This window comes from Rattus rattus, chromosome 4 (genome assembly GCF_011064425.1).
Source record: "Rattus rattus isolate New Zealand chromosome 4, Rrattus_CSIRO_v1, whole genome shotgun sequence".
In the NCBI taxonomy this organism is placed as follows: domain Eukaryota; kingdom Metazoa; phylum Chordata; class Mammalia; order Rodentia; family Muridae; genus Rattus; species Rattus rattus.
In genome coordinates this window covers 128471091-128494194 of record NC_046157.1, presented here as the reverse complement: position 1 = coordinate 128494194, position 23104 = coordinate 128471091, and the positions used below count along the sequence as shown (strand labels likewise).

Here is a 23104-nt window from a genome sequence, read left to right as displayed (position 1 = left end):
GCATTCAATATATACTTAGGTGACAGTTTTTCAAGTACTTAAGCAGAGCTGAACATGACCAGTCTCCTTATGTCCGGATCATACGGCACAGCATTTACATGGCCTTCCTCTGCTCAGTTACCCTCTTCTGCACCACTTCCTGCTTTTGATTGTTTCTGTGAAAACGAGGGGCTTAGTATTAGACCCAGTATTGTTCAGTCTTACTTCATGAGAAGACTGCTGAAGCTATTAGATGCCTGTGTGTCTCCTTCAATGTTTTCTTCCTCTCTCTCCTCCTCTTCTCCCTTCTATCCATTTTTATCACTAGGGATGCCCAATCTGTGTCATGTAGCATCATATTATTCTGACTAAACTATTACTTGAGCTTCCTTTGCTCTGGATCAAAATTTGTGTGATATTCTTAGTCATATACTATTCCCTTTTTACTTAGTTGAGAAGATAGGCTAAATGTATTCAAGTTACCTTTCATTGTAAAATATTTAGAAATTGCTCTGAACAGACACTTAGACAAAGATTTAAGCATTCTTACCTGTTTTTCCAGGTTACTATTTGGATGAGTAACTATTAGATTAACTGAAGAATAATAGATATAGAGGCTAAAGAGAGCTTTTTCCCTTTAACTTTGTAGAGGACTTGGGTGGGGCCACTGTTAGCTTTAAATTGTCTATAGTAAAGTGATGTTATAAGAAACTGGCCTGAATTGGAGTAAGTTTGCTTTTAAACATTTTAAAACAAAAACTCATTACAGGGTCTGATTAAAACTGGTCAGATTGCTAGTGTCCCAGCATCAGATATCTTCCTGATGCTTCATCAAGACTTAAATCACATCTTTAAATTGCTTTGGGCTATGACTCACGTGGTATTGGTGCATTTAATTTTCAAGGTTGGCAATTAGAATTCTAATTTTTAAAATCCTGTCGGGCTTGTAACCTGTCTTCGTGTGCATGTCTGATGAAGTAAAGTTGGGGGTTCATGCTTTTGTTCCTCTGGGAGGCTTGCATATTTTGTAATTTAGAAACATAATTCTAGCATGTGGAAAAACTACAAGTTATCTGTCCATACCAGCTGGGTTTAAAAGTTAATTTTAAAATGCCCTTTTAGCAGCACAAAGGGAAATATATAATGTAAGTCTAAGTTCATTTTTTATTATTCTCAAAAACTGCATTGTTCCTGTTTTTTAGCATGTTGGGTAAGTTTTTTCCACCCCTCCCCCTGCTGAGTTTCATCGGCCTTGTGGTTAGAAGGGTGAGGCAGATTCAGAAATAAACGTCAGCTTCCTTTGTGGCTTACCCTCCCCATCCCTTTGCATTTTATTGTGTGTTCTAGAATGCAGAGGGTAACGGCTAGACCTCTCACTGCTGGGAAACCTAGTTAGCCTTGCCCTTTAAAGGTGTGCGTTGACTATTATTATTATTAAGGTTTTCTGTTTCCTTGGCGATTTCTCTTCAATTTGGTATAGGAACATAGTTTGAAGATTACTGTTAGACTTCTAAACTACAACGGGCATCTTAGAATATAAAGCAGATACTTGTTTTGTTCTCTTTAAAGCCTCTGATAATAATGGTACAATATCTGTCTTGCGTCACAGTATTTATATGAATATATATATATATGCGTATGTAATTGTGTGTAAATATGTTAATGTAGCATTCTCAAATGTCTAGAAATGCAAATGTGGGCCAGGTAGTGGTGGTGCATACCTTTATTAGTCCAAGCACTCTGGAGACAGAGGTAGATGCAGGGTAGGAGGCTAGCCTGGTCCAGCATGGTCAGGGCTGCATAGTCTTGAAAAACCAAAAAACAGCACACTGTGTGGTATTATAATAGATATTCAGACTCTAGTGATTGTTCAGAAGCAATAGGTGATACTATGTTAGTTAGCTAAATATAGATTTTTTTAATAGACTTGATTAATTAGACCAGACACGTTCGCTGTCCTCATAGAGCTTTTCCTTAGCAGTGAATACTGTCAGAAGAACCATCACCCATGACATTTGGTCAACTTTGTCCTGAGTGTATGAGTATAGGAGTAGTTTAAGAGAGTCTCAGGAAGCTGAAATAGTGAGGAAAAAATAGATGAAATGTGTTAATCTTGCTACTTGTTTTTGAAGAAGTTCTAGTTCATAGATATCGTCAGATAACTGGAGCGTAGTGATGTCATCACAACCATAAATGGCCTGTCTTTCAGATATGTCATGCCCTTGGCTTACTAGCTTGTTTTCTAAACTTTACAAAGTGAGGGTTTTTCTAAAACCTCAACTCCCTTTTCTGTTTTAGACAAGTTTTTGCTTCAATATCTAAGTAGGAATTGGTATTAAACTTAATAAAAAAAAAATCCATTTTAAAGGGGAGAAATTGTTCCATAGCTGTGAGACCAGAAGGTTAGAAATTCTTGGCACTTAACACTAGAGGATCAGGTTTGTACAGACAGTATTATTTCATTGAGGTATGTTTGAATAAATGTGGGCATCATATTATAGATTGTATCTTTTATTTTTAATTATTAGCTACATGTTTTAATTATTGACACTGATTTTGAGGTACTTGGGAAATTATGAGGAGGAATCTGTCGTTCTGGTTCTTGGGAGTACAAATAAAATCCAGGCAAGCAATTTCTCCCCCACTCCCCACAGGGTGTTAAATCACTTGGGTTAAATGGCTGATTCTGCCATCAGCTGACCATCTATATTAGAAGTATATTTCTGAGAGTAACTGCAGCAATGCAGAAAATACCAGTTTCTGGAGATTTATTTGTACCCAAGTCAGTATCAGAAACTGGAATGTGGTTTATTCCTATTACTAAATTGGGATTTTTTAGACTAAAGCCTAGCAGGTTTATGGTAGGCTTTAATCTGAAAACCCTTATGGAATTGAATGGAAACCTTCCTGTTTAAGGGCATGTTGCCCTTTTTTGGAGTATGAAAATCAATAGTTTGTTAGTTCTTAGAATAATCCTAGCTTCAGAATAGCTTTATATCTTTGGAAAGCTAAGTGCTTTTAATAATACATGTATATACCAGGAGAAATAATCTTTGTGCTTTTAAGTTTGGGTACTTTAAGCTAAGTACTTCTATTAAAGAGATTAAAAACACATATACTTTCCTAAAATGATAGACATGAGAGTACTTGGTGTGTTTATACCAAATTTTTGATCACCCTTAATTTCTGAGTTGATCATAAATGCATGAATACTCTCTGTAGGATCTATATCCTTTGCATATCTGTCAAGAGGCATAGACTCCATAGGCAGATGACATCATCAGATACACTGAAAATGTATAATGCTGATAGTGAAACAATTGTTTATTCTGCTATGATAGTTATCTATACCTACGCGGTAACATTGTAGACTTAATAAAAGAGCATGTAATATTTGGGTCAGCTTGTACAAAAAAGAAAATTTCCTAATGGCACAGATACATGAAAGACTTCACCTTAAGTTGGAATTATGAAATTGCCCTATTTTTTCTTTCTAGAGGAAAATTTGCAGTAGTTAGACAGTGTATATCAAAGTCAACTGGACAGGAGTATGCTGCCAAATTCCTGAAGAAGAGGAGAAGAGGGCAGGACTGCCGGGCAGAGATTCTGCACGAGATAGCGGTGCTGGAGCTGGCCAGGTCTTGTCCCCACGTGATTAATCTGCACGAGGTCTATGAAACGGCAACTGAAATCATTTTGGTGTTAGAATAGTAAGTATGTGATTCCATACATTTAAGGTGTTTATTTTAATTGGTGGAATATGATATGAAATGTCGGAGATAAATGTCAGAGATAGTATGACAATATTTATAAAGATGCCTGTTGATAAAATATTAGAGATAGGGTATATTTGTACATTTTAAAAAAGATTTCTTTATTATGTATAGAGTTCTATCTGTATGTACACTTGCACACCAGAAGGAGGCATCAGATCCCATTACAAATGGTTGTGAGCCACCATCTGGTTGCTGGGATTGAGCTCAGGACCTTTGGAAGAACAGCCAGTGCTCTTAACCTCTCCAGTCCACATTTGTACACTTGACAAGGCTAAATATGTAGCCTCAAACTTCTAGACCAAAATTCATCAACAGCAGACAGTGTCTCCACAAGGATATCCCCACCCCACCCACCCCCACCAGACCTGTAAACTCCCAGGGGCCTCCAGTCTCTTGAGGGTGAGGTGCACCTTCTCTGACTGAACCCAGACAAGGGAGTCCTCTGCTGTACATGTGTTGGGGGCCTCATCTCAGCTGGTGTGTGCTGCCTGGTTGGTGGCCCAGTGTCTGAGAGATCTCAGGGGCCCAGGTTAATTGAGACTGCTGGTCCTCCTTCAGGGTCGTCCTCCTCCTCAGCTTCCTTCAATTCTCTAATTCAACCAGAAGGGTCAGCATCTTCTGTTCATTGGTTGGGTGCACATATCTGCATCATGATGATTTTTAAAAGGTTAAACTAAGATGCAGTTTACTAAATAATGGATAGTGTATACATTTCTCAGAACAAAATATATGAAAGTGTGTTGAGTAAGTTAGCATAGCAGGAAAAATTAAGATACTACCAATGCCATTTTATTGTTCATGCATTTTATGATGATTTTTGTCAAAAGTTCTTCAGCTGCCTTTGCTCTAGTTCCTTTCTTATAAATTATGGGAAAAGCAGCTAAAGTTAGAAACAGTTAATAAAATACTAGGTATAGAGATGAATACAGGGCATTGACTATTTTAATAAAAATCCTGATTGGAGGTCATCTGAAGAGCTACAACAAAATTCCTCAGAATCATGATGTATTTTATGCATAGGTCATGTTCACAATCTGAAAATGGATCCAGGTACCCTTCCCAACACATTAGCAGAACTGACTGTGCTCTCATCACCTCTGGCTGAGGTGGAACTGGCCCTCATCAAGTGTGGGGTAGATTAGTATAATCTCTTAAAGTGACTAAGACTGAAGTTAATTGCTAGGATTGGGGCTTAAGCATGTCAATCACTTTCTGGGTGGCAATGTCACACTGGGTTTTTTTTTCATTTAATCCTAACAATTTGGCCAGACTGATGGTAAGTAAAATAGTGTAATGTTTTAAATTTCCACCCCAAACCGTCCCATGTGCTCATTTTTACTCTATAAAATTTTAAGTCTATGAAAACTTGGAAAAATAATCCAGTCGACATGCATATATTCTTCGCTTCAGTTCATCAGCTGACATTTGATGTCTTCACTGAACCATTTGAAGATTGCATGTGCAATTTCTGTTTTGTATATTGTAGGATTTGTTCTAAGGAATGAGGTATTCTATGTAACCAACATGAGCATCAGATGTAAAGTCAGCGTGCATTAAGTAGAATCATTCAATAGTGCACATGTAAATTTCTCTACTGTCTCCAAATGTTTTATAAGAACTTGTTTTCAACAGAGTCCAATCAGGATGCATATGGATATATTTAGTTGTAAAGTCTCTTTAATCATTTTATTTTTTATGACATGGACTTTTGAATGTGATCATTTGTCACAGGAAATGTCATGTATCTAGATTTGTCTGACTTCCTGTGGTTAGATTGTAATTTGTTTGGCAAGGAAAAAGGTCCTTGTGGGTGATGATATGTGTTTCTTAATGCATTACATAGGTGGCTTTAATGTCAGCTGGGGTTTGTTGATTTGTTTGTTTGTTTGATTGTTTATTTTAGACAGGGTTTCTCTTTGTAGCTCTGGCTGTTCTGGAGCTTACCCTGTAGACCAGGCTGGCCTGGAACTCAGAGATCTGCCTGCCTCTGCCTCCCAACTGCTGGGATTAAGGCACCGTCAGCTGGTTTTGTTAAATTTAAAGATGAGTGTATCCCAATATAAAGGAACAACCCTTTGTAGTTCATAACTAATCTGGGTGGTGACCTATTAAATGTCCTTCTCTTTGACAGATGTCCCTCCAGAAATTTCCGTAACCATTGACATACTTGCATGAATTAGCAACTACAGTGAATATCAAAAAAGGGTTCTAATTTCATTATTTATTCCACATTTATTAAAATGGTGTTCTTCTGATAAAAGTGTTTTTCTTTTTCTCCCATTTTACTATCACTATGTATTCATGGTTTTGTTAAACTGTTGAATAGAGTGAATTAAAAAACAACCTATTATCAAATTAGTAGGCCTTAATCATTTTCCCCATTATTTGTCTTTCATACCTAATTTGTTCTGAATTTATCAAAGGTTAAAATTTATCAAGTAGGCTTTAAATCTCCATTCTGTATCCTTCTGATGTGGTTGAATTAGTGTTTATAGACTTCTTGGCTCTGCACACCAAGGTCTCCTTAAATCTTCCTGGTGAACCTGGTCAGCCAGCTCTACATGATACTCTGGTTTCAGTAGGGTGGTATCTGTCAATTCTGCGTAAACCTGCTAATATCAGTGAACCTGACGGCAAGCAGCTAGATTCTCCCAACCCCCTTTTCTTTTTGTGCTATTCTTTTAAGGTAAATATGGCCCATTATGTCATAAAGTCGGAGTTGGAGATAGAGAGGTAGGCTAAATCCATTTGCTTCTGCTTATATTCAGTGTTAGGATCTCATTTTCAAAAACTCCTTATAAATAATTTAACTATAGAAAAAGGTCTGCATGATATAGAACTCAAAGGCATGTAAAAAGTTTGGCATGGGGTGTGTGTGTGTGTGTGTGTGTGTGTGTGTGTGTGTGTGTGTGTGTGTGTGTGTGTGTGGAAACTGAACCCAGGCCCTCGTTCATTGTAAGCATATAAGCATACCTGCTGTACTACTGTGCCATGTCCCCATATATGGCTACCTTCTAAAGAACTCCATTTATGGCTTTGCTTTTTAATTATTTTTTTATTCAGCCTATGATACATAGGTGGAGCTTCAGGGTAAATTCCTGGAAGTTATTGCAAGTGCAAAGAATAAATGTGTGTCCAACTATATTCAATGTCTGAATCTGTTTTGAGTCACTACATTTGCTAACTTTGTAAATATGTATAAACTTTCTTTAGTAATTAATATGACTAAGAGTTCAGATACTTCTGTTGTGTTTTTGTATTTTCCTGTTTTGCCTCAACTAATCTAAACTTTTTAAAAGCCAAATTGTTTACTTTTAAACTGAAGTTCTTGTAATCACCTTGTACAAAGATCTTTTTTTTTTCTTTTCTTTATTAACTTGAGTATTTCTTATTTACATTTCGATTGTTATTCCAGGTTTCTGGGCCAACATCCCCCTAACCCGTCCCCCTTCCCTTCTATATGGGTGTTCCCCTCCCCATCCTCCCCCATCAATCACGTTCACTGGGGGTTCAGTCTACAAAGATCTTTTTATTAAAAATATAGCCCACATAAATATAAATAAATATATATATAATGTCTCCATGACTATTTTAGTCCTTTCTCTGGCTATTTAAATAAGTAAATGTTACTTTCTAGAAGGTGCTATTTTTTGTTGCATCTTTTTAGAAATTGAGGAGAGGTGTTGAGACTAGTCCAGTCACTGTATCTCTACTCTATGAGGCGAAGCCTTGTCCACATTAAGTGCTTTGGAAGCATGTGAAGATAATTAAGGAAAATACCTAAAAAAACAATCAAAGAGGATATGTTTTCTAAAGAGGCATTTGAATTTTTTAATAATGCTGAAGTTTGAGCAAACTAAAATTAATTGTGGCATACACTTTTTAACTTTTTGAAGACTATATGACAGACGCTTCCCTTGAAACAGAGTAGCTTGAAAGAGGAACTTGCCTATAATTTATAAGTGGCAACTTTGCCCTTGTAAGGTACCCTTTACAAAGTTCAGTTGATTAAATATGTCATTGTAGAAGGCATTTTGAAGCCCGTGTGCTAGGTGATCTAGCAGTGGCTAGAATGAATTCTTTATTTCTGTGACACCCCTGTGAGCATCCTGCTAACCTGTGTCTTGCTTTCTATGATTTGCTCAGTTCGTGGTGTATTCTGTACTTTGTAAAGTGCCTAGCAAAACTGTATCATCTTTTTGTTTCTTACTTTCTAGAATTGTATTAGCAGAATTATAATTGCTAATCTTATCTTGGCACCATTGCAGGAATGTAGCTAGTCCACTCTATTTTTAAGTGGAATTTTTAGTTACAGTAAATGGTGTTAACTAAAAAGGGAGGGGTAAAGGTATATTGTCAGCCTACACCATGGACGTCCACTCCTTCCTCAAGAGACCCCAGGGAAGGGTGTGGGAGGTCAACACTGATGCACAGATAAAGTGGCCAGTATACTAAATATTCATGAGGATAAATTTATTTCTTTTTCAGATAGCAGTCTTCCTATCTTCTTAGGTCAGATTTTGTAGTTTACTAATATAAATGCAGTAGCTACTAATATAAATTCAATAGCGATGTGAAATTTCTGGCACTCAGACTGCCTAATCATGATACCCCGAGCCAGATAATAAAGTTAATTTCTCATGAATTTTCAGGTTTTGGATGAGTGGAGTAGGATTGAAGTGAAGTATATGTCATTAGCACCCTCGGACACATTCCTTACCAGCTGACAGTTTCTCCCATGTTGTCATAAACCAGGGTCAGCAGCAAATCCTCATGGCTTCCTTTGTCATGCTGTGTACAGATTAATCAGTGACATTGGTGCTTGGACCATTCAACTTGGAACATAAGTTTGAGACCACTGAGTCAATCCTACTCACAACATGTTTCTTAGTCTTGACAGCCACTGAGATGGTATATACACACACTGATGTTTACGTGGCTGTGTGGATTTTACTTAATAAGTATACAAAATTTAAAGGTTATTTCTAAGTAAATGATTTTAAAAGGTTCCATTTGCATTTTCTTTCAGCGCTGCAGGTGGAGAAATTTTCAACCTGTGTTTACCTGAGTTGGCTGAAATGGTGTCTGAAAATGATGTTATCCGACTCATTAAACAAATACTTGAAGGAGTTCATTATCTACATCAGAATAACATTGTTCACCTTGATTTAAAGGTATGGTGTGATTTAAACTAACACATTAGTGTTCCTTCTGTGTTCTTGGAGGTTTAGTGTGCTGTTGATACAAACAAGTCGTGTTATGGCCCTCTGGACTGCAGCAGGTGCACTCCACTGTGTGAGCTGCATCGATCTTTACTTTGTTTTGTAGGCAGGAGAAGCTGCATGTGTGATAAGCTTAAGTTAAATCACTTAAAACCCATCGCTACTAGTCTTGCTGTCATGAGGCAGGACTGCTCCTAGAGGCCTGACACTGACCTTTTCTAGCACTGCCTCCCTTTGCACTGATTGGTGCTGATTGCTGTCCCGTGCATTCTCTTTGCTGCTCTTTCCTCTGCTCCACATCTCATCTTTCTTTAAGGCCTTTGTGTCTGCAGATTAGTCAGAGTCCTTACCCTAGTTCCCAGAACCATGGTGATGCTCTCTGGTGATGCTGCTCTTTCTTGTCTTTCTTCCACAACCACTCCCAGACTAAAAGTCTGAAGGAAACTGTCTTGGGTTTATTAAACAGTAGATTCTGCTCTGCCTGTACAGTTTACCAGTATGAGCCTCTGGGTTCCTTTGCCACTTTCTTAACCTAATTCTAAAATCACCGCATGTCATAGCCCAGACCTATCTCAGATTTCCAAATCTTTTTCCAACTGTGGATTCAGTTTGAATCCATTTGAAAGTTCTGTAAATACTTTAAAATGTACAATGTCCAGCTGTTTTTCCTATCCCTTACGAAAACACCCCAAAGACCACCAACAAAAAACCCAGCCCCATCTGCATTTGTCCCTTGTGGAGAGGAAGGACATTTTTCCAGTGTAGCCTCCTGTAGTCACATGTTTGGGAAAGAGGCAGCAGAGTAAGTGCCAGGGTAACTAACTCTGATCAGCAACTTTTTGGGCTTTGTCCTGATCAAGGGAAAATGACTCATATAGCACTTGAAGTAGGGATAGCCTGGAAACCTGAGTTTTAGTACAATAACCACAAAGCTGGCAACAGAGGTGACTTGTCTCTTCTAATACTCTCTTGTAATTTAACATTAAGCATGTCATCGTCACCCAGTTAAGAGACTGTTAGGAGTTTTTACACAGACTTTGAGCAGCACTTCTACACCTATAATGGGCTCTGATGGGGCACTTTGTCAGAGTCTGCACCTGTAACAATGAAGTCAAGTCATAAGTCTCTAGGAGACAGTGGAGGAGACACACACCTTACCGTGTAAGCTATAAGCCTTGGTTTAGTCAGGCCCAGCACCTCTACAGCTACCATACCATATAGAACTACTTTCTACTCTGGGTGGAATATGTATGTTAATCTTTCATGCTTACTCCGATATCAGACAGACCTTTTTAATTTTCCTATAAGACTTACTAGCTTGAGCATCATCTCTACTGCAAAGACTTCATGGGGTTGGGTGTCTGTCTGTCTGTCTGTCTCTCTCTCTCTCTCTCTTTCGTGTGTGTACATGTGTGCTTTCCACTTGAACTTTTCTTGAGCAGAATTTGGTACATCTTAAAAACTAAAGGTTCGTGACTACTTAATTTCATCATCATCACATGTACTCCTCCTAATTGGAGTTCAGTGAGTATTGAGATGAAGCATGTGGGGTTGGGGATTTAGCTCAGAAGCGCAAGGCCCTGGGTTCGGTCCCCAGCTCCGGAAAAAAAAGAAAAAGAAAAAGAAAAAAAGAAAAAAAAAAAAGAAATGTGTAAGAATGTAAGAAATGTGTAAGTTCTAAGCAGCAGGTTCTACTGGATTTCGCTTAAATTAGGACAATAGGATAAATACCCTTCTTCATTGTCTGTTACTTAGCGCCTTTTGTGTGTTTTTTTTTAGCCACAGAATATACTTTTGAGCAGTATATACCCACTTGGGGACATAAAAATTGTAGATTTTGGAATGTCTCGAAAAATTGGGAATGCAAGTGAGCTTCGGGAAATCATGGGAACGCCTGAATACTTAGGTAAGAATTCCTTTTTATTTTTTATACCATTTTGAAATTTATAAAGATACATCTTTAAAAGTATATTTTATGAGGTGTAGTCATGAGGTAGAGTGCTTGCTTAGTACCTAAAACAAACAGGAAAGTCCACACATATTTTAGATTACACAAGACCAGGACTCGTTAGATTCAGACATTGAATGCATTCATTTTCGATTATGATTCATTAGATGAGTTATAGTGAGTACAGGCATATGTAAGCATTTGGAACAACTCAGAAGACATTGCTAAGTGTAAAAGTATAGTGCATGCTTTTACTGGCTTTGAATGTAAGGAGAAGAGGAAGGCAGAAGAGGGAAACCAGGAGCAAATAGGCAAAAGATAGAGATAGAGAAACAACAAGTGGTTCACAAGCCTCTGAGCCTGGCTGGAATAGCGCTCATGTCTGCTTCTGTCTGCTCCTCGCCCGAGCTGTGCACAGTACAGCCTTTGGTTTCACAGGTGCCATTCACTGTTTGTTGCTGCTGTTTTTAATAGAGTTTTTAATAGGGCTTTAAAGAGGATTCTGGGCAAAAGGATACCAGAGAAGATGATGAAGTAATCTAGGATAATGTACTTAATTGACAAATTTGATTACTCATACAAAAAATTCTTAAGATGTATGAAAAGCATATGAGCATCAAATATTTTGAGATGGCTATTGTTTTTTAACTTTCGTTATTGTTTAGATGGATTTTTTCCATTGAAGAGATAAAGACAAACCGAGCAGGTCTCATGATCTAGGCAGTTGTCTCCCAGAAATGAAAATGACTAACTCTTGAATACAGTAAGGACTGTAGTGTCCTATACTACAGAGTTATAGTTAGTAATAACATAGTTCACAAAAGTGTGCAAAAACATCATATGCAGCTTGGTGACACTGATAGCATATGTAATTTAAAGGTATCAGTCATGAGAATGTTAAAGGTGAGAACTTTTTTTTTTTTGAAGAGATTATAAAATCGTGTTGACAAACAGTCAGTTTTTAGCTCTAAATACTATATGGGGGCTTTACTAATGGGAAATTCACTGTAAGGTTCAGGAAGTATAGACAATTTATGTTACATTTTGGAGGGATAAGGAAAGAGACAGGTGGAAATTGCGTAGGAAGTTGGGTTTTTATAATTTAAGAATATTTAATCTGCTTGAAAAATCTTAGCATTCATACGACTTACAATGTCATAAGAGCATGATCTATTTTATCCTTAAGAGATGAAGCTAACAAGGTAATATAAGTTAATAAAAAGCAATAAAATTACACCTGTAAAGATTGTGCTCCTGCCATTTCATCTCTCCCTAATACTTTTTCTGAGGGCATCTTTAGTGCACTGGCTCTCCTGCATGCAGAGCTTCAACTCTTCTGGGCAGCACTGTCTAGCCCACTGCCCGCTTCGTCATACAATTTTCAAATATTAGATATGTCTTAGTGTCTAATTAAAACCTCACTACATTTCTATTGAGTTTACATCACTATGCCTTTCATAAAAAATCAAGTTCCAATTTAATGCAGGTGATTATCATGTTTTAAAGTTTGCCTATGTTGAGTCTTAATTTAATTTTCTCTTTCAGCTCCAGAAATCCTCAACTATGATCCCATTACCACAGCAACAGATATGTGGTAAGACTTTGCTGGCGACCTAAATAACCATCTTTCAAAATTGAATAATATATATATAATAATAAAAGCAGCTTTAACAGTAAAAATTAGGCTTTTAAAAATATTTTCATTGATTCTTTGTGAATTTCACATTATGCACCTCAGTCCTGCTCATTTCCTTATCCCCTCATATCCACCCATTGCCCTTACAACCTTCTCCCCTAAAATAAAACACACACACACACACACACACACACACACACACACTCCCACCCGCTCACAACAACAAAGTACAAAAAACATATCATTGTGGAGGCTGTAGTATGTCACAGTGTGTCCCACAGTATACCCCTCTGTCCTTACATCTTCATTTGTAAATGTTCATTGCAATGAGTCGTTGGTCTGCTTCTATGACACCATCAATGTTGGATCCTCAGTGGGACTCTTCTTGGTGATCTTGTTGCCCGGTGTCATGGAGATCCTATAGCTTTGGGATGGCGGGACTGGCCCTTTCAGGCGTCCCAGCCATTCACAGACAATACAGATTTTGTGGTGGGCCAATTCAGATAGTTGGCCAACCCACTGACTCTCCTAAGGTTTTCTTTCAAAAATTTTATTCAAAAGATACCATTGAAGAATTTTTGCCTACTTTCCAGTAAGCTGTTGAGCCAGAGGCATAGAAATAGAAACTCCTTCCTATTGATCATGTCTTTTGAGTAAGAGTGAACCGGCCTGTATCAATGACACACACCGTAGTCAAGTCAATTGCTCAAGAAGCCAGGGTGACACACAGTCCAGGCATGAGGCCTGCCTAGCTGTGGGAGTCTGGAGGAGCTAAGCATCTGCTGAGCAGAATGAGTCAGGAGCGCACAGACGCTCATGCTTATAAGAGTTCACCTGTAGGGAGTCATGGGGTTGCTGCCATCTCAGAGAGACCTTCACAGGGAGCAGCCCTGAAACTTCTGTTGAGACCAACTGACTTTGTAGTCCAAGTGAAGAGTTTAGCCTTATTGTCCTGGGTCTTAAACTGATGGGTTTGCAATGGTACAAAAGGTCTGATGGCTAAGTCCAAGTGGGAAGCCTGCTGTGCTGACTTGTGTCTCCTGGCCGGCCTTATCCTTCGGATATTTAAGCTTTGAGAAATTCTACCCATCCAGCTTTGTGTTTGCCAGACTTGCAGCCTTTTTCACAGAACCCTGCTTACAGCTCTCAGATCATTATTGTCATGGGGCAGACCAACAAGTGTCTGTACTGAAGGCTGTAGATAAAAGGATATTTTCAATGGACTATGTTGACGTTATATGTAACATATATGTGGACTCCCTGTCTCTTGGTGAGGTAAATGTAAAATGTAACTATTTTAATCTTTATGGAATAATAATCTCTAGAAGCAATTCAAGTATTTTTTAAACTTTGCCAGACTTGTGGACTATTAATTGTACTGTTTATAAATACTGTTAAATTAATGTGCATTTTAAATTTCCTCTTCTCTCCTTTGTTTTTTCAGGAATATTGGCATAATAGCATATATGTTGTTGACTCATACATCACCATTTGTAGGAGAAGATAACCAAGAAACATATCTGAATATTTCTCAAGTGAATGTAGATTATTCAGAAGAAATGTTTTCATCAGTGTCACAACTGGCCACCGACTTCATCCAGAGCCTTCTAGTAAAGAATCCAGAGTAAGTAATGACCTTAATTAAATACTGTTACAAAACAAATAACATGTGCCTGCTAAAGATACATTCTACACAAAAATGTGAGTAATGTATATTTTATCCCACATTGGGAAACTGTTGGAGGATTGGCATGAAAGTTGAGGGGAACTACTAGAAAAGAGGGTGGGGTTATGGGGAAGTGGGGGTGGGTGGGTGGAAAATCTCAGTAATAAAACCTAGTATGTGCATATATAGAATTATTGCAGTGAAACCTATTTTATAAAATTAAAAAATGCCAGTAAAATAAGATTACCATTAAAGTCACAAGGAAGGTACATTCTAAAGTTATATAAAATTATACATTGGTAAAATATAAAGAGATTGATATGAAAGTCCATTAAATACCAAATATGTAATTCTAAGCCAAAAGAAAACCCATACCACATGGAAGTTTAGAATGAAGGTAAGATCTTAGGTAATCTTTTCTCAACCAACTGCTAATCCTTGGCTTATTATAATGGGACTTCAGTGTGAATGATTTCTAGTTAAATTGGTCTGTTACATAACAGGCAGAAATTACTAATTGCCAAATCTTAACGGAGTAAATGTTTACTTATGTGTGGCTTTGTTTTATTTATAAAAATATTCAAATTTTGGTTGCTTAAAGAAAAAACCAGCCCAGAAGTATATAGAATATCTTTCACCCTGACATGTGCTAAAAATGCGACCTATCATGGTATTTACTGAAGAAAGGACTTGACTCTAGCACCAGACCCTTGATTATTGGCAAGGAGAGGCACAGCTCTCGTTTGAGAAATTCTAGAGCTGCAACCTGCAGGCCAGTGGTCTCCCTTTCTAGACGTCTGGGTTTGACAGACAGTCTCCTGGAGGACTCAGTTTTATATCTGCAAGAAAAAATAATAGGTTTCTGAATATTTTATTGGATTAATTTGATTCCAGACAACTCTTTCAAGGTATATATTGGACATAAATACCTATTTTATATAAAGAGCAATATTATATTTTCTGTTTATAAAACATTTTTGTTTTCTTAGTTTTTGCCTATATTCTAAATTTTCTGTAATAAGCACATTACAACTTTAATTATAAAAAGACTATATACAAAAACAAAAGATTAGAAATATCTATCAAATGATTGCTGTTTGAGAAATATCTATCAAATGATTGAGTTTATAGATATTTTCCCTTTTTTGAATAACAGAAAATAATCTTACAATTTAAAGTATTGGATAAATATCATTGAAGACTATCATTTCAAATTTAAGTTAGTGTTTTAAAGCATAAATTAGGACATTCAGCCAGTGGTTTGGGGAGACGAACCTTCCACCTTAGACCATGGCCAAGTTCATCTGTAACTTTGTGGAGAAGGCACCGTTGAAGGTGTCCGCTGCCATGACTTACTCGAAGCCGAGACTGGTCGCATTTTGCCACTACGCCAAGGTTGATCTGTTCCCCCAACCCCTGGTAAAATCCCTCCTGCTATTTAGAGCATGAAAAAAAAAAAATTCACAGGACTGAAACTGGCGGCTTCAAACATCTTACAGTGAGGGAAGCTGTGCTGAACGGTTTGGTGGCCACTGAGGTGTGGATGTGGTTCTTTATCAGAGATCATAGGAAAACATGGCATTGTCGGCTTTGATGTTTGAAGACCTATCTTTAACTTCCAATTTGAGTTCTTATTTGAATGTTCTTGGACCATGTATAATGAGACTGCTATCTGAAGAAAATACTAGCTGTGGAATAGTAAAAAAAAAAAAAAAAGCATAATTTAGTGCTGAAAATAAATGGCTGATTTATAGTTTCTCCAAAGGTTTTCCAAATTGAAAGAATTTGAAAATAAAGCAAATGTTTATTTTGTAAAAAAGGAATCTAAAAATCAAGCGGTTCCCATTGCTCTGTAGACCATGACAAGCAGTCCTGGTCATTGACTAGTGTTTCCCCAAGTTGTGCTTCCAAGAAAATATTTATGGGAATAGTATTTTTTTTTTCTATCTCACTTTACTCGGTCTGCATTCTATGGGCCGAGGGTGAAGCTAAATGGTAGAGTTTTATTCACTTGTGTGAAGCCCTGGGATTGTTCCCCAGCACTGCAAACTCATTTGTGTAACAGAGATTAAGGAAGAAAGGTTCAAACTCAAAAGGTACATCCTGAATACTATAGAAGTTTTAATAATTTTCCATAACCCTCCAGAAAACCCTGATGTTATTGTATATTAGAGGTAATTAGGAGGGGACCCAATACCGTGTTTAGAATGCAAAAACCAAATTTATACTTTGGAGATGATCAGTTAAGTCTCCAGAAAGCTGCTCCTTAGTATTCATTGGGTCATTGTTTACAACATCGAGATTTTGGAAGCACCAATAGGTATCAGGTTAGACAGATTGTAGTATACTAGGAAGAGTGATGAATACAATACCTTTAGTTCTGTATTCACAGAAAGGTAGTTAAGATGTATTGTCTCCTTTGAGCTACTGCCTCACCAGTCAGAGCTGCTGTTACCAAGAAATCAGATGGCCCATGTTGGAAAGGATGTCGGGAAATAGGGATCCTTATTCACTGCTTGTGAGAGTGCAAATTGATACAGTAATTGTGGAAGTCAACTTGTAGGTTCTCTAAAAATTTAAAATAAAATATTATATGACTTGGCTATTTCATATCTGGACACAGGCCCAGAGGAACTCTATATCCTACCATAGAGATATTTGTACATCCATGATTATTGGTGCTTTATTTACAATAACAAGGAAATAGAACCAATAGATGAATAGATAATGAAAATGTGGTACATATACAGAATGAAATACTATTCAGTTGTAAAGAAGTCATGAAATTTGCAGGAAAATGGATGAACTTGGAAAGTAGAATATTAAGTGAGGTACCTCAAACTAAAGGAAAAAACCCATATGTTCTGCCTTATATGCAGATCTTAGATTATAATACATACATGTATATATGTGCAGAGCTGAAAGTGTAGGCGCAGTATAGCATCTAGAGAGGTAACAAGACAGGATGATATTAAGTGGTGAGGAAGGGTGGAATGTAGGCCAAAGGCACATGAGTCATGAAAGAGGACATAAAGTTAATTGTTCATCTACTTTCAGCCCTGTCACACTTTTCTCTTTCCTTTCTGTGTGTGTGTGTGTGTGTGTGTGTGTGTGTACGTGTGTGTGTACGTGTGATGGTGTGATGGGTAAGTGAATAAAATGTAGCTAACAGTCAAAGTGTAAGCACCAGGGGAAGCTCCCTGGCTTCAGCATGCCATTCTAACTATGTGAACTTCACTGAGATGAATGGTTTGTGACTGGGCAAATGTTTGTTTGAATGTACTTAATCTAGCTGCATGGTGTCTTTGTGAGTTCATTGCAATAAAATGGTTTTTTTAAATAAAAGTAAAATGTATTATCAGGTGAGCAAAGAGAGCAATGACTGCTCCTTCAGGAGATAATGTGACCTAGGTCTAACTGTCCTCAGTAAGCCCCATTTTTTAAAGGTTCCAGCACCTTCCAACAGTGCCACAGGCTAGTGGCCATGCCTTTAATACAGGGCCTTGGGGGACTAAAGTCAGTGTTCAGACTGTGGCATATTATGCTGACAGCTTGGAAAATTTGCTTCAAACCAAATCTTGTCATACCTTCCTCCAATAGCCTGTTAAAGGCCAGCAGTGGCACCTACTTCTTAGGTTTCTCTGATTGTTAAATAAAAAACAAGAAGCATGTGAAGCAGCCCTGCCGTCTAGATAAGCACTTAATAAAAGTTAGCTGTATCTGCAGGTCTGCTTGGACTTCACCAGCCGTGCTATCTTCATGTTCGTTTTTAAGGGGACTTGAAGACCTGTTTAGCTTGCCGTGAGCACTCACCTTTCCCTCTCTGCTTTCTTCCAAAGGAAAAGACCAACAGCAGAATCCTGCCTTTCCCACTCATGGCTGCAGCAGTGGGACTTTGGAAGCTTGTTTCATCCTGAGGAAATTTCAGAATCCTCTCAAATTCAGGATCTGACCCTCAGGTCCTCTGAAGATAAGACCCCCAAGTCCTGTAATGGAAGCTGTGGAGACCGAGAGGACAAGGAGAACATCCCCGAGGATGACAGCTTAGTTTCTAAAAGATTTCGATTTGATGACTCCTTGCCCAGCCCCCACGAACTCGTTCCAGATTTGTTCTGTTAGCATTTCTCTCTGCCATTCATCCGGACTGACTTGGAAATTTGAAATCTTCTCTGGTGTCAGATTGTGTTTGTAGCTTCATATATAATATGTTTATATTATAAATGCACTTTTGCTTAGAAGAACTTAAGGAACAGTTCAAATGCTAGCCTTCTATTAGCTAGCATATCATTTCCTGTCCTGAAATTGTTTTATAGAGAAAAATATTTAAATATATGACAAAACTGTAAATTTTGCATGTGAGTTCATATGCAACTGAAAGAATTCAAGTTCAGGTGAAGTTATAAAATGGGTTATGTTATATTTAGTAAATATTGAACAAAATGAAAACATAGGAATTTAGTAGGTCTTCTCTAAGGTAAGCCCTATACCAGAACCCTATTAGCAGAGAATTTTGTTTGGCTGTCAAGGGTAAACCACAATATATACTGCTTTCTACATACTCTAGAGACATTTTATAACTGAAAATGCTTCCCAGTTACCAATAGCTTGAAATTGTACCATTCTTTCTGTGCCATGTGCTCTGTGAGAAGGCACAGTCAACCAGAGCAGGGGGGAATCCAGATTGATCCAGGCTGTTTCTCTGTAAACTGACATCATTTCCAACTCACATATCTTGCACATGCATCCTATTTCAGATCTAGTAAGATCTGGAAGACGGATATGCATGGTATGCAAATAAAAGAGGACTTCATCCTCTAGAATTGTTAGAGTAGAGGAGAATTGGGGAGTAGCAAATGTGTTCTAATTTCAGTCAGACATATTCATAAAGGGAAATGTTAAGTCCAGGCAGCTGACTGAGTGTTGGGTGTCTAAGTCTCAGGATGCAAGCCCACCGTTTAGAGCATAGGCACCTGGAGTTCTTGTGTGAAATTCTAGTGAGTGAGGAGGCGTGACATGCAGCTCTCTTCAGGCTCCCTGTGTGTGTGTTTTCTGCTGGAAGCAGCACACGGGAGAGTCCAGTGTTGTCCGTGGTCAAGATCTCTGTTCAGTCCTGTGGGAGGGGCTTAGGGACTGCTTTGGAGACCTCCCACTGGTGTCCACTTTAAACTGTAATGACATCGTGTTAAGATAGCAGATCTCATAAATATGCTACTCAATCAGACTCCATTGCCAAAACAAATTAAAAGCTGGTGTATTTCCACATTGAAGTGGGTGTTAGTCTAACAACCTGTAAATTCTTGAAATTGTTAATAAAATTCCAAATTCTTTAGATAACTTTAAACTATTTAAATTGAGCATTGGTGTCTTTGTTTGAGTAAATGTTGAGTTCCTTTTACATCTTCGTTATTTTTAAAGGAAAAATTGTTTGCCTTTTGTATATGTGTGTGCATATATGTGTACAGGTATGTGTATATATGTATAGATAGATAAAATATAGCCTTTAAACAGCTTCGTGTTAGATATTCTTTCCTTTTGTATTATACTCAACTCAGGTGCCAAAGGAGCCCTCTTATCTGAATGATAAGTGTGCACATACATTCTTTAGAAGTAGTTTGTTGGCCCAAGAAGCCAAACACTGAAGATGCTAAATTTAACACTTGTGTTTCTGAAGTTGAGATGCTGTTGGTAAATTATTGATTGCTTGTGTACTTTCCATCAGTGTTAATTCAGGTAACGTCATTAGTTGATCATTAGGAAATGTGGTAACTTTCCCAAACGGTGATATTTTATTGTAAAACTTTAAAAAGTATTAATGCCAGATGCCAAAAGTAAGCATTTGAAAATTTAGTTTTAAGTCACTTGTTTAAAACCACTTCTTATTGTCTATATTTTTTCTGAGGAATCCTGAGATAGTTTGTATGTTCCCCTTAGTTAACGGGATATCAAGTTGTAAATCCCCATACCTTTCCTTGGGACATTGCTCATTGTAAACAGTAGCTAGTGGTTTCACAATAAAAAACAGTCTTTCCATAAAACCAATTTACAAATTTCACAAGTTGAAATGTGGAAATAAATGTCTTTTGAGAGAATTAATCCGAAGCCGCCTTAATCTTTACTCTTCTCCCCCCAAGGTTGAAGAACAAGTTTATCAAGGTCTGTCATTTGCCCTGCCTGGAGAGCCCCATACCTGAAGTGGGATCGCCCACAAAACTCAAGCTGCTGTTTTAGATGGAGCTGTATGGGTGGGATCGGAAGATGTGGTGCATAGAAGGCGGTGGGCTTGTCCTTTTAGTTACTTCCCCACTGAGGTTACCAGTTAGCAGTGGAATTCTAACCACACCGGTTAAGATTAAGCCACTCAGCAGTCTAAGGACTTAGAAGAAGTCAGCATTTCTTCCTGTGGAAAATGTCAGCTGAAGCAGGTGTCTGGTGATAGGTTTTCACTGTGGCGAGCTTCTTCATTTTGGATGGGTTACAAATGGTTCACAGGCTGGAGTTGAAGTAACCTAAGAAGCATTTGCAAGTCTTGGCACTTCAGAATGGTCCTCTTCTGCTAGCCTGAAATTGGGGTTTGATAACAAACTTAGAATCATGTCCTATTGTTGCTTAAATGATTGCATTTCCATTTCAAATTGTGCTAAAATTATCTGACTTCTAGTTGGAGGGACATTACCAATTTTAAGATTTATCAAATAATTTTTAGTAATAATTGTAAAGCTCACAGATAATGATTGCCTCGATATCCTAACGTTAATTAAGTATACTATCCAAAGTATGTCACAAATGTTAGGAATATTCCAGATTAAAACCCCCAAAGGCTGCATATTGTCAGCTTAATGGTCCTTGTTGCTAAGAATTAAAAAGCATTTTTTTAAAAACATACACCTTGTGTTTTAAAGCAATTAAAAACCCGCTGGTCTCAAGTCCTTCACTAGAAGGTCTAGCTTTGGACACAGGCGGTCTCTCAGCTCTCCTTCCAGTTCAGCTTTATTTGTTTGCCTCTGTCCATTGGAAAAGCTGTGCAAGTTTGAAAACAAACAGGCCTGCCCCCTAGTAGTAATAAGTTGTCAGTACATGATGCTGCCCTATGCCTGCATAAAGGGCAAGCATTTGAGAGGTCTACACGTGTGACTGAGGTAGCGCTGATCCCGCTGTTCACGGTGTTAACAATCAACACTGTATAAATCACCCACCCTTGCTGAGTACAGCAGCTGTGCTCCTTGGGAAACACAAGCCTGTGGGTTTTTCTTTAACTTCTTATTTTATCCTTCCTTCCTTCCTTCCTTCCTTCCTTCCTTCCTTCCTTCCTTTCTTTCTTTTCTTTCTATTTATTTTTGCCAGCCAGTTTGCATATAACCTCACTTAGATGTATTGCTGTTTCAAGACTATATAATCTATATTTCCAGGCTATTAACGTTGAACTGGATGGAAATAGGATCTACACATTCAAGGCCAGTCTAGTCTGTATATTGAGTCCCAGACTAGTCAGACTACCTATCCAGACCCTGTCTCATAATATCAAAAACAACCCAAAACCCATGCTTACCATTAGTGCTGAACTCATGGCTACAATTACCAACTCCCAAAACCTATCTATCACTAAATCTCTCACAAGCCACAGCACGGTCCTCTAGTGTAAGGACCAAGCGCAGCACTTCAGCATGTCAGCACCATGTTAAATTGAAATCAGGAAAGGTGTGTTTTTTAAGATACTAAAAGTTCCGTGAAAGTATGCTGGAGTATAGGAGGTTGATCTCCACTGAGATCAAGTTCTGTAAGGTGGATTTTCTTTGAGAAATTGTCAAAACAAGATCATGGCAGAGGCCACAGATTATTTTTCTGGCAATTTTAGACTCCAAGGCTTTTCTGAAATCAGCTGTTTGTGAACTGTTCTAAATCAAAGGCAGCGAGACTCTGAAACTGAAGACTGTGTCAGCAGAGACAAGGCTTCTGTTCCCCTCTCAAAGATTTGCCTTTCATGAAGGGAGGAGAGGCATATTTTGGTGGAAAATGCTTTAACTTTAAAATTTTTAGTTCTAACACCCTCAAAAGAAAAAACCAACAAAAACAAACAACAACAACAGCAACAACAAAGCCATCCTGTGTGCACTCTTAGATAAGGAGTTGAATCAAAGTGACACTAATTTCACACCATCATCTGGAATCCATCTATACTTAGCATCTTCACTCAAAAGAAATTTTAGCACATGCAAAATTTGGGGTTCAATCCTTAGCATCACTGAAAACAAAACCCAACTCCCCTCCACCCCAATCCCACGGAAGGAAAAAAAAATGAAATAAAACAAAACCCAAAACATTTTAAAATTTTTATTTATATTTTGCTCACTGCCCCCTCCCAGTCACCCCCTCCCACAATCCTTCCATGTCCCTTTCCCTTCTCCTCTGAGTGGGGGACCCTCCTGGGTATCCTTCTACCCTGGCACTTCAAGTCTCTGAGAGGCAAGATGCTTCCTTTCCCACTGAGGCCAGACAAGGCACCCATATCGCACATACAGGCCCCTGCTCTAGTTGTTCGGGACCCACATGAAGACCAAGCTGCACATCTGCTCCATATGGACCTAGCGGGGAGGCCTAGTCCAGTCCGTGTATGTTCTTAGGTTGGTAAAACCAAAAACCTTTAATGTTCATTTAACGGCATTGAAAAAAAATAAGACGTTTTCTCTTCAGGAAGTATTCAGCAAAATCAGAGTAAAGCCTATTTTAAATACAAGAAAGGGCATGTTCATTCTGACACACAGAGAGGCATCCTTCCCATGCGGGAGCATCATGGGCAGAGGCTGAAGAGCTGGATGCAGGAGAAAGTCCTTCAGGCCAACCGTGAGCAAGGAGCCTCTAGGACACCAACTCAGCTTGCTT

General features: G+C 38.2%; 1 protein-coding gene across 1 annotated transcript in view; it reads left to right on the top strand.

Annotated features, from left to right (window-relative positions):
- The window catches only part of Stk17b (serine/threonine kinase 17b), a 30711-nt gene extending 10391 nt beyond the window's left edge, over nucleotides 1–20320 (top strand). The window contains exons 3-8 of the mRNA XM_032901103.1: nucleotides 3477–3689; nucleotides 8785–8929; nucleotides 10757–10883; nucleotides 12471–12519; nucleotides 14006–14185; nucleotides 18067–20320. Of these exons, the coding sequence (XP_032756994.1) occupies nucleotides 3477–3689; nucleotides 8785–8929; nucleotides 10757–10883; nucleotides 12471–12519; nucleotides 14006–14185; nucleotides 18067–18346 (994 nt within the window). The 3' untranslated portion in view covers nucleotides 18347–20320. The remainder of the gene's footprint in view (nucleotides 1–3476; nucleotides 3690–8784; nucleotides 8930–10756; nucleotides 10884–12470; nucleotides 12520–14005; nucleotides 14186–18066) is intronic.
- Nucleotides 20321–23104: the final 2784 nt, after the last annotated feature.